At 69.0% G+C, this 10,864-nt stretch overlaps 1 protein-coding gene across 1 annotated transcript; it reads left to right on the plus strand.

The window, feature by feature from the left end:
- Positions 1 to 1,543: 1,543 nt before the first annotated feature.
- Positions 1,544 to 10,367, plus strand: GAREM2 (GRB2 associated regulator of MAPK1 subtype 2). Its single transcript, XM_068183129.1, is given in 7 exon segments — positions 1,544 to 1,752; positions 4,479 to 4,512; positions 4,514 to 4,616; positions 6,305 to 6,435; positions 7,367 to 8,455; positions 8,992 to 9,155; positions 9,259 to 10,367. Coding segments are annotated over 7 exon segments (2,490 nt in total). The 5' UTR covers positions 1,544 to 1,636; the 3' UTR covers positions 10,112 to 10,367.
- Positions 10,368 to 10,864: the final 497 nt, after the last annotated feature.

Genomic DNA, 10,864 nt, shown 5'->3' on the forward strand with positions numbered 1-10,864 from the left:
ACGCCATCCAGCAGCTCCCAGTGTCCCGCTTGCCCGTGTCACCCCCGGCAGTGCGGCTTGGGTCTTTCCCCATCCTCCTCCTCCTGCTGCTGCTGCTGCATCCTCTTTTCTGTCCCTAACCCAGCTCCATCCTCATCCCGGCTCCAACCCCATCCTGCCTCCATCCCCGTCCCGGCTCCATCTCCATCCTGCCTCCATCCCCGTCCCGGCTCCATCTCCATCCTGCCTCCATCCCCGTCCCGCCTCCATCCCCATCCTGCTTCCATCCTCATCCCGGCTCCATCCCCATCCTGCCTCCATCCCCGTCCCGGCTTCATCTCCATCCTGCCTCCATCCCCGTCCCGGCTCCATCTCCATCTTTTCTCCATCCTCATCCCAGCTCCATCCCCATCCTGCTTCCATCCCCATCCTGCCTCCATCCTCATCCCGGCTCCATCCCCATCCTGCCTCCATCCTTATCCCGGCTCTGTTCCATACGTGCCCTTCCCTGTCCCCTCTCCTTTCCTACAGCCGTTCCCTCCCTTTCCCTGCTCCTTCCCTATACCTGCTCTGTCGTTTTCCCTGTTCCTTCCCCATCCCTGCTCCTTCCCTGCTCCTGCTTCACCCTTTTCGCTGTTCCACCTCTGTTCCATCCACTCCCTGCTCCGCCCTGTCCAGCAGCTTCCCCTTGTGCTTGGCCTGGGGGACAGTGACTGGGGGGTGACACGTCCCCAGGGCCGACCACTGGCCCTGCAGGCACTTGGGGCTTCCTCCACTCCTTCATCCTCCTCAGCCAGTCTCCAGCGGAGTGGGGATGCAACCAGCAAAGGACCGGGGGTGGGGGGCCCGGACGAGACGCTTCAGAGCGGGACCGGGGCTTCCCCGCCCCCCGGGCTGTGAGTGACCGAGGGTGCGGGGACCCACCGGCTCCGGTGTCCCCCGCTCAGGGTGGCCGGGAGTCGCCAGGGTGCGGAGTCCCCGCTCGGGGTGACGGTGATGTCGCTGCCGAGGGTCCCCGCTGACTGCGATCTCCCTGGCCCCCTCTCCCGGTGTCTTTTGTGCTCCCCGCCCGTGCGGCAGCGCCGGGCCGGGGGGTCCCGGCCGGGACATCGGGGTGTGGGGCGGCATCGGGGCCCCCCGGTCCCCCACTGGTCCCTTGTGCTCCCCGCAGCCCTCGCTTGGGACCGCCCGGCAGCTCCCGGCGACTCCGCGCCTGCAGCAGCGGGACGGGATGGGGAAGGGTCCCCGCGGCGCCCCCCGCCCCGTTCCCTCGGCGGTCAGAGAGAGCCGAACCCCCGGGACCCCGGGGCGAGCCGGGGCTGAGCCCCCCGGACCCCGCGGGCAGCGCGTTCCCCCCCGGGACACCCCCGGAGCGGCCCCGCCGGGGGCTGCCCGGCCCTGGGGGGGATGCCCGGCCCTGGGGGGGGATGCCCGGTCCCGAGGGGATGTCCCGCACGGGGGTCCCCGCCCGCCGCCGCCTCCCCCGCCCCCGCCGGGGGGGTTCCGCCTGCCGGGGCGGGCGGGCAGGAGGGGCCGGGGGCGGGCGGGGGGCGGCTCCTCCTGCCCCGCTCCCGCCGCCCCCCGCCCCCCGCCCCGGCCCCGGCCCGGCGGCGGCGGCGATGGAGCCCGGCCCGGGGCCGGCCTGAGCCGCGATGCGATGGAGAAGCTCGCGGCGGGGCTGGCCCGGCTCCGCTGGAGCCCCGCGGCGCTGCCCCTCGACGCCATCGTCAGCCAGTGCCGCCTGCCCACCCTCGTCTGCCTCGGGCAGGGTGAGCCCGGCGGGGGAGCACACGGGCGGGGGATGAAGTCTGGAGGGACGAGAAGGAGGAGGAGGGAGGGAGGTTGGAGCGCTGGGGAGGAGGAGGAGGAGGGTGGGAGGAAGGCTGGAGGGACCAGGGGAGGGAGGGAGGATGGAGGGACAGAGAGTGAGGCTGGAGTGATGAGGAGGAGGGAGAAAGAATGGAGTGATGAGGAGGAGGGAGGGGTGGAAGGCGGAGGGATGGGGAGGGAGGGAGGGAGGAAGGCTGGAGAGTGAGGACGAGGAGGGAGGGAGGTTGGAGTGATGAGGGAGAGACGAAGGACGAAGGGACCAGGAAAAGGGACTAAGTCTGGGGGGACGAAGAGGAGGGAGGGAGACTGGAGTGATGAGGAGCAGGGAGCAATGGAGGGTAGAGGGATGGGGAAGTGATGAAGGCTTGAGAGTGAGGAGGAGGAAGGGAGGAAAGCTTGGAGGAAGGGATGGAGAGTTGAGGGATGAAGAGGAAGACGGGAAAGAGGGAGAGGTGAGGAGAAGGAACGGTGACTGGAGAAGTGAGGAGGAGGTGGAGGGAGAGAGGCGGGCTGGAGGGGCGCAGAGTAGGCTGGAAGAGGCTGAAGGGGTGAGGAGGAGAAGGACTGGAGGGACCAGGAGAAAGGAGCCTGGAGTGCTGAGGAGGAGGAGGGAGGGAGGGAAGGAGGAAGGCTGGGGCCAGGTGAGACCAAGCTGCTGTCCCGGCTCCAGGGCTGCTCTGGTCGGATCCCTCCGGGTGGGGGGGCTGGGGCAGGGGGGGTCCCTGGGCTCCTGCCCTGCGGGGATGCGAGGGGGGGAAGTCGTGGGGCCCAGGCTGCTCCCACTCCCCCCAGCCGTGGCCCAGCACTTTCCCCACTGTCACCCTCCCCGGGTGACACTGGAGGTGCTGGCACCAGGCTGGCAGGGGCTGGGAGCCACCGTGTCCCCTCCCCACCCTCCCTGGGACACGGCCTGGCTGGGGGGGGCCCTGGCTGCGACACCCCCCGCCCCCGCCCAGGCTGAGTGGGGAGCGGGGGATGAGGGGTGAGAGGAGCAGGGGATGGGGGTGTGGGGAGCAGGGGATGAGGGTGTGGGGAGCAGGGGATGGGGGGTGAGGGGAGCAGGGGATGGGGGTGAGGGGAGCAGGGGATGGGGGTGTGGGGAGGAGGGGATCGGGGGTGAGGGGAGCAGGGGATGGGGGTGTGGGGAACAGGGGATCGGGGGTGTGGGGAGCAGGGGATGAGGGGTGAGGGGAGCAGGGGATGGGGGGTGAGGGGAGCAGGGGATGGGGGGTGAGAGGAGCAGGGGATGGGGGGTGAGGGGAACAGGGGATGAGGGATGAGGGGAGTAGGGGATGGGGGTGTGGGGAGCAGGGGATGGGGGGTGAGGGGAACAGGGGATGGGGGGTGTGGGGAGCAGGGGATGGGGGGTGTGGGGAGCAGGGGATGAGGGGTGAGGGGAGCAGGGGATGGGGGGTGAGGGGAACAGGGGATCGGGGGTGAGGGGAGCAGGGGATGGGGGGTGAGGGGGAGCAGGGGATGGGGGATGAGGGGAGTAGGGGATGGGGGTGTGGGGAGCAGGGGATGGGGGGTGAGGGGAGCAGGGGATCGGGGGTGAGGGGAGCAGGGGATCGGCGGTGTGGGGAGCAGGGGATGGGGGGGTGAGGGGAGCAGGGGATGAGGGGTGAGGGGAGCAGGGGATCGGGGGTGAGGGGAGCAGGGGATGGGGGGTGAGGGGAGCAGGGGATGGGGGGTGAGGGGAGCAGGGGATGGGGGATGAGGGGAGTAGGGGATGGGGGTGTGGGGAGCAGGGGATGGGGGGTGAGGGGAGCAGGGGATCGGGGGTGAGGGGAGCAGGGGATCGGCGGTGTGGGGAGCAGGGGATGGGGGGGTGAGGGGAGCAGGGGATGAGGGGTGAGGGGAGCAGGGGATCGGGGGTGAGGGGAGCAGGGGATGGGGGGTGAGGGGAGCAGGGGATGAGGGGTGTGGGGAGCAGGGGATGAGGGGTGAGGGGAGCAGGGGATGGGGGGTGAGGGGAGCAGGGGATGGGGCGTGTGGGGAGCAGGGGATGGGGGGGTGAGGGGAATAGGGGATGGGGGGTGAGGGGAGCAGGGGATGAGGGGTGAGGGGAGCAGGGGATCGGGGGTGAGGGGAGCAGGGGATGAGGGGTGAGGGGAGCAGGGGATGGGGGGTGAGGGGATCAGGGCATGGGGGTGTGCAGAGCAGGGCTGTGGGGGTGAGGGGAGCAGGGGATGGGGGGTGAGGGGAGCAGGGGGTGCAGGGGATGGGGGCTGTGGGGAGCAGGGGATGGGGGGTGAGGGGATCAGGGCATGGGGGTGTGCAGAGCAGGGGCTGTGGGGGTGAGGGGAGCCGGGGGTGCAGGGGACCCCCTCCTGGCCGTGTCCCCCGCGGAGCAGGGCCCATCCCGGCTGCAGGGGGTGCCGGGGGCCCTGGGGGGTGTCGGGGTGCCGCGGTTCTGGAAGGCTCCCGGGGGGGCCTGCGCCGGCCCCGACTCAATAAACTTCTTGTTTAAACTTCTTGTTTGCGGCGGCTGCAGCTTTTCAGGGGGGACAAAGAAATTGTTTCCTGGGCAACTGGCGGCTCTTGGCAGCGGCACCTGCTCATCCCTCGCTCCGTCCGTCCGTCCGTCCGTCCAGCGGCGCCGGGGGGCGGGGCGGGGCGGGATGGGGGGGGCTGGCGGGTGGTGACAACCCTGTCCCCTCGCAGGTGAGCGCGTGGGAGGGGGTGACAGCCCAGGACGTGCTTCCTGGTCCACTCGTGCCGGCAGTGGACGACGGTGACAGCCCACAGCCTGGAGGAGGGACACTACGTCATCGGGCCCAAAATCGACATCCCGCTCCAGTACCCAGGTGGGCGGGGCTGGGGACAACGGCGACAACGGGAGTGGCGTCCCTGGGCCAGCAGAGCCGGAGCTGGCCCCTCCCCCTGCCCGCGGGGGCTGCTCCAGTAAGGTCCAGCCGGGGCAGGAGATGCTCTGGTTTGGGGGCTGCCCCCACCCCCCGCAGAGCTGGCAGGGGATGGGATGGGATGGGGATGGGATGGGATGGGATGGATAATGGGATGGGATGAGATGGGATAATGGGATGGGATGGGATGGGAATGGATGGGATGGGATGAGATGGATGGGATGGGATGGATAATGGGATGGGATGGGATGGAGCTGGGAATGGGAGAGAGACAAGGATGGGATGTGGAAAAGGGACAGGGATGAGCTGGGATGGGACGGGACGGGATGGGATGGAGCTGGGAATGGGAGAGAGACAAGGATGGGATGGGGAAAAGGGACAGGGATGAGCTGGGATGGGATGGGATGAGGAAGGGATGGGACAGGGAGAGTGATGAGGATGGGATGGGCTGAGCTGAGGAGGAGCTGCGCTGGATGAGGGATGAGGATGGGGCCGGGTTGGGGCCGGCAGTGCAGACGAAGGTGCTGAGCTGCCTCTGCCGGCAGCCGCCAGAGCCTTAATGACCCCTCTAAGTGCTCCATGGCGGTAATGAGTCCTGCTAATAAATAAATAATGGGAAATGGAGCGGGGGAGGGGTTAATCACCGTCCCGCGGGGGATGCACGGGGGCTGGGCAGTGTGTTAACAGCGTCGGGGGTCGTCGGGCCGTGCCCAGCGCTGCCCCGGGCTGTGGGGCTGAGCCGGCTCCAGCCTCGGGTGCCCCCAGAGCCAAGCGAGGAGCTCTGGTGGCCCAGCTCCGCCGGCCGGGCGCGGCGAGGGATTAATATTCCCCTCAGGTCCGTGCCCGGCGGCCGATGCCGGGGGCGGCGGTTTCCCTGGGGCTGCAGCTCCCCGCTCCCGTTCCTGCCCTTCCCCATTCCTGCCCTTCCCCATTCCCGCCTTTCCCCGTTCCTGCCCTTCCCCATTCCTGCTTTTCCCCGTTTCTGCCCTTCCCCGCTCCGTTCCTGCCTCGCCCCGTTCCCGTTCCTGCCTCTCCCCGCTCCGTTCCTGCCTCTCCCCATTCCCGTTCCTGCCTTTCCCCGCTCCCGTTCCTGCCTTTCCCCGCTCCCGTTCCTGCCTCTCCCCATTCCCGTTCCTGCCTTTCCCCGCTCCCGTTCCTGCCTTTCCCCATTCCTGCCCGGTTCCCTTCCCGGTGTCTCTCCCACCAGAGCCGTGGGGTCACTGTGCCCTGGCAGGGCTGGGACGGGATTTTGGGGGGTAACGGGCACCCCTGGCAATTTGGGCTGCTCTGGGCATGTTCTCCCACTCACGGGAACGCTTTTGGGGGGTCCCTGCAGCTCGGGGGGTGCCGGTGGCGTTGCTGGGACACCCCGTGCCACCCTGTGCCTTGTCCCACCCAGAAACCCCCCAGGGGCTGCTCGGGGGCCGGGGGACGCTCTGGGGTCCCCTTGCAGCACTTAGACACCGGCAAAGCCCACAGGAGTGTCCCCAAGGATGTGCTGGGGACCCCCGGCTGCCTCAGGGGTGGCTGGCCCCGTGCAGGGCTGTGCTGGCCCCCGGGGGGTGGGTGACAGCAGGTCCCTGTGAGGAGTCGGGCCCCTCTCACCTCGGCGGGCTCGGGGGTCCCCGCAGGGAAGTTCAAGCTGCTGGACCAGGACCGGGACCTGCGCGAGCCCGTGCAGTACTTCAACAGCGTGGAGGAGGTGGCCAGCATCTTCCCAGACCGCATCTTCGTCATGGAGGCCATCACCTTCAGCGTGAAGGTCCTGGGGACAGCAGGGGACGGGGCTGGGGCAGCGGGGGACCCTGGTGGGACAGCAGGGAGTGGTGGTGGGATGTCAGGGGACACCGAGGACAGTGGTGGGGCACGAGGGGAGTACTGGGGACTGGGGGTGAGGCGACAGGGACTTTGGGGGTTGGTGGGACATGAGGAGAGGACGGTGGGACAGCAGAGTTTGGCGGTGGGACACCATGGTGGGATATTGGGATATTGGTAGGACAGCACTGCAGGGCGGTGGGAATAAAGAGGGGAGCGTGGGAAAGAAGGGGACGGTGCTGGGACATCAGGAGAGGACAGTGGGACAGCAGGGAGTGGTGGTGGAGCATCAGGGATAGTGGTGGGACACCAGGGGGTGATGGTGGGACATCAGGGATTACGGTGGGACGATGTCAAGGGATAGTGGCGGAATTTCAGGAATGCTGGTGGGACGTCAGGGATGGTGGTGGAGCATCAGGAATCATGGTGGGATGATGTCAGGGATGGTGGTGGGACATCAGGGGTAGTGGTGGAATTTCGGGGATGGTGGTGGGATAGCAGGGGGTGGTGGTGGGGTGTTAGTGACGGTGGTGGGACATCAGGAGGGGGGTGGTGAGGTGTCAGGGATGGTGGAGTATCAGGAATAATGGTGGGATGATGTCAGGGGATGGTGGTGGAACATCAGGGGGTGGTGGTGGGGCGTCAGGGATGGTGGTGGAACATCAGGAGGTCGTGGTGGGGTGTCAGGGATGGTGGTGGAACATCAGGGGGTGGTGGTGGGGTGTCAGGGATGGTGGTGGGACATCGGGGGGTCGTGGTAGGGTGTCAGGGATGGTGGTGGGACATCAGGGGGTGGCGGTGGGACATCAGAGGCACTGTTGGGGTGTCGGGGGCCCAGGGCAGGGCAGCGGGTGCCACGTTGGGGCTGTCGCGGGCAGGTGGTGTCGGGGGAGTTCAGCGAGGACAGCGAGGTTTACAACTTCACACTGAACGCGGGGGACGAGCTGACGCTGATGGGGCAAGCGGAGATCCTGTGCGCCAAGACGGTGAAGGAGAAGTCGCGTTTCAACACCCTCCTGCGCAAGCTGGGCAAGGCGGCGCCGGCGGCGGGGGCGCGGCAGGTGAAGGGCAAGATGCCGTGTCTGATCTGCATGAACCACCGCACCAACGAGAGCCTGAGCCTGCCCTTCCAGTGCAAGGGCCGCTTCAGCACGCGCAGCCCGCTGGAGCTGCGGCTGCAGGAGGGCGAGCACACCATCCGCAGCATCATCGAGAAGGTGCGGCTGCCCGTCAACGTGGCCGTGCCCAGCCGGCCCGCCCGCAACCCCTACGACCTGCACGCCATCCGCGAGGGCCACTGCTACAAGCTGGTCAGCATCATCTCCAAGACGGTGGTGCTGTGCTGCATCCTGCGCCGGGAGGAGCTGGTGCCCTTCCACTTCCTGCTGCTGACCGACATGCCCCGCTTCCAGCTGCCCGAGGGGCTGCTGGCCGGAGACCCGCAGCTGGAGAAGCTGCTGCGGGACAGCGCCGCGTATTGCCACGACCGCTTCAACCCCGACGAGTACTCGCGGGCCGTGCGAGAGGCCAAGCCGGACTTCCTGGAGGAATGTGCGAGCCCGCGGCGCCTGCGGCTCTGCCTGCCCGCCTGCGCCCGCGAGGAGCTCAGCCAGCCCCTGCAGCGCCTCTCGCTCTGTGCCTGCGGCTCCGGGGGTCCCCGGGAGCCCCCCGCCCGCTGCCAGGGACCGCGGGGCCGCCCGCCGCTGCCCGACTTCCCCGACCCCGAGCGGGAGTACATGACGCCCGACTGGGCCGAGCCCGAGTTCAGGACTCAGGAGCCGCTGGAGATTCCCTACGAGGAGCTGTGGAGCAATCCCAGCCCGGAGGGCTGCTGCGAGCTGGGCAGCAGCGGCGGCCGGCCCGACCTCGTGGCCTTCGGGGCTGTCACCCCGCTGGGCTCCCCGCAGCGCCCCGGGGACGAGCCCCGCGGGGACAACCCGCCCCCTGTGCCACCCAAATCGGAGGCGGTAAGAGCCCGCTCCTGTCCCCAGGGATGGGGAATGGCATCGCCGAGGGCCTGTCAGCCACTCCGTGGCAAGGCCAGCCGCACGGCAGGGCAGCCCGACCCCCCTCCCTGTCCCCTGGCCCTGGGGTCCCTGCCCAGCTCTGCTTGGTCACCCAAATCTTCAGACCTCGGCTCCCCAGGGCTGCCCATCACCAGACCCTCAGGGACACCCTCGTACCGCGGTACCCGCGCTTCCCCAGGGCTCTCTGCACCATCCAGTACCTCAAGCTCTTGGGCTGCCCGGAACCGTGGGGTATCCCGATCCTCTGGGCTTCCCTACACAACGGGGTACCCAAAATTTCAGGCTCCCTTTCACCACGGCGTACCCCAATATTTTGGTCTCCTCGCATCACGGGGTAGGCGGGCCCCACGTGTCCCCACTTGCACCCAGAGCTTCGTGGCTGGGCAGGACCGGCTGTCCCCGAGGCCCCATCACCCCCTCCAGCCGCGGGGATCCCCAGCTCCGCCTGGGGCCCTGACGGCGCCGCCCCGTTCCAGGTGAAGGAGGAGTGCCGGCTGCTGAACGCGCCCCCGGTGCCGCCCCGGGGCAGCCGCCCCCCGGCGCCCTGCAGCCCCCCGGCCCCCCTGCGCTGCCCGAAGCTGGCGCCAGCGCCTTCGCCCAGCCCCAGCCTCTCCTACTACTCCTCGGGGCTCCACGACGGGTGAGTGGCTCCGGGGGCACCGGGGTGGGTGGGTGGGGCTCCTGGAGCCCGGGGATGGGGACACCGCGCCGGGGTGATGGTGACACTGCCCTCGCCCCGGCAGGTCGGCCCCGCGGAGCGGCAGCGCCTCGCCCTCGCCCGACGCCTACTCGCTGTACTGCTACCCCTGCACCTGGGCCGACTGCAAGGCCGCCGAGCCCCCCGGGCGGCCGCTGCCCCCGGCCCAGCCCGCGCCCAGCTCCTGGTCCGACCCCTGGGCGTTCCCCGAGCCGGGCGCCGGGGCGGGCAGCGGCTGCTCCACGCCGCTGCTGGGGGCCGAGCCCCCCCTGAAGCCCTTCCGCAGCTGCCCCCGCCTCAAGCCCCCGCACCCCCAAAAGCGCTTTGCCCCCTTCGGGGCGCTCAACCCCTTCGCCGGCGCCGCAGAGTGGCCGGAGAGCACCGAGTGGTCCAAAGCGCCTTCGGCCCCGGCCGCCCCCTCCTCCTCCTCCTCGCCGGAGCCCTTCGCCCCCGCCGAGGAGCCGGCGGCTCCCCCTCGGCCCCCCAAGGGCTTGGACGGGGACGGCATCGTCATCCGGGGGGCGGCCCCGCTGTCCCCCGCCGTCCTGCGCGGGGCCGAGGGCGTCACCCGCCTGTACCTGGCCCAGGGGGTCATCGAGGTGCCGCCGGCGGCGCGGGGCGATGGGGCAGCCCCGCCGGCCGCCCCCCGGCCCGGCGGGGACAGCCCGGCCTGGCTGCCCCCCGCCGACCTGTCGGCGCTGTCGCTGGAGGAGGTGTCCAAGTGCCTGCGCTTCATCGGCCTCTCCGAGGACGTCGTGAGCTTCTTCGCCCGCGAGAGGATCGACGGCAGCATCTTCGTGCAGCTCAGCGAGGAGATCCTGGCCGACGACTTCCGCCTCACCAAGCTCCAGGTGAAGAAGATCATGCAGTTCATCAAGGGCTGGCGCCCCAAGATCTAGTGCCACGCCGGGGGCCCCCTGCACGTGGGTGGGGGGTCCCCAAGTCACCTGGACCACGGCTCTGGGTGGCCCCGCTCCGTCCCCCTCTGATGCTGCAGTTTCTCCTCCCCCATTGCCCAGCCCTCTCCTCCCCTTCCCCTTTTAACACTGGACAGTAATTTTGGCCCCAGCGGGCTGGAAAACACTGGATTTTGCGTCGACTGGTTTAACTTAATCCTTGTGGATTAGCATAATAAATGTACGGGAGAGTAATGAGCCCCCAGAGAAGGCGCTTGCTCGTGGAGAGGGGAAGGGGGGAGGATTGATCCTCTGAGGGGTCTCTCCCCCCCTTGCAGACCCTTCCCATCTCTTGGGGAGGGATTACCAGCCCCGTGCCTCCCCCAGCACTCGGCAGAGGCAGATCAGATGATGTCTTGGCCCAATTTTGGTCTGGCAGCTTTGAAAGACAGGGAGAGGTGACATGAAGAGCAGCAGGGTTCAGCCATGGCCCAAGGCCTGCCAGGGAGCAGGAAAATGGCTGGAAGCTGGAAAGGAAGCCAGGGAGGGGGGGCCAGGCCAGTGACAGGTGCCCAGAGATTTAAAGCCTTTTAGTTTAACTTGATCTCTCCCCACGGTGGGGCCCTTCTGGCCTTTGGCTGCTCGATCTGCAATTACAGGCAGGTCCATCTGCCAGGATCACCCCGTGGCAGAGAGAGCTGGAGGCTCCTCACAGCCCCCGAGTGATGGCAGAGGTGACGCTGCTTTGTCCTGCAC

Source organism: Anomalospiza imberbis, chromosome 3 (assembly GCF_031753505.1).
Source record: "Anomalospiza imberbis isolate Cuckoo-Finch-1a 21T00152 chromosome 3, ASM3175350v1, whole genome shotgun sequence".
NCBI classification, from domain to species: Eukaryota; Metazoa; Chordata; class Aves; order Passeriformes; family Viduidae; genus Anomalospiza; species Anomalospiza imberbis.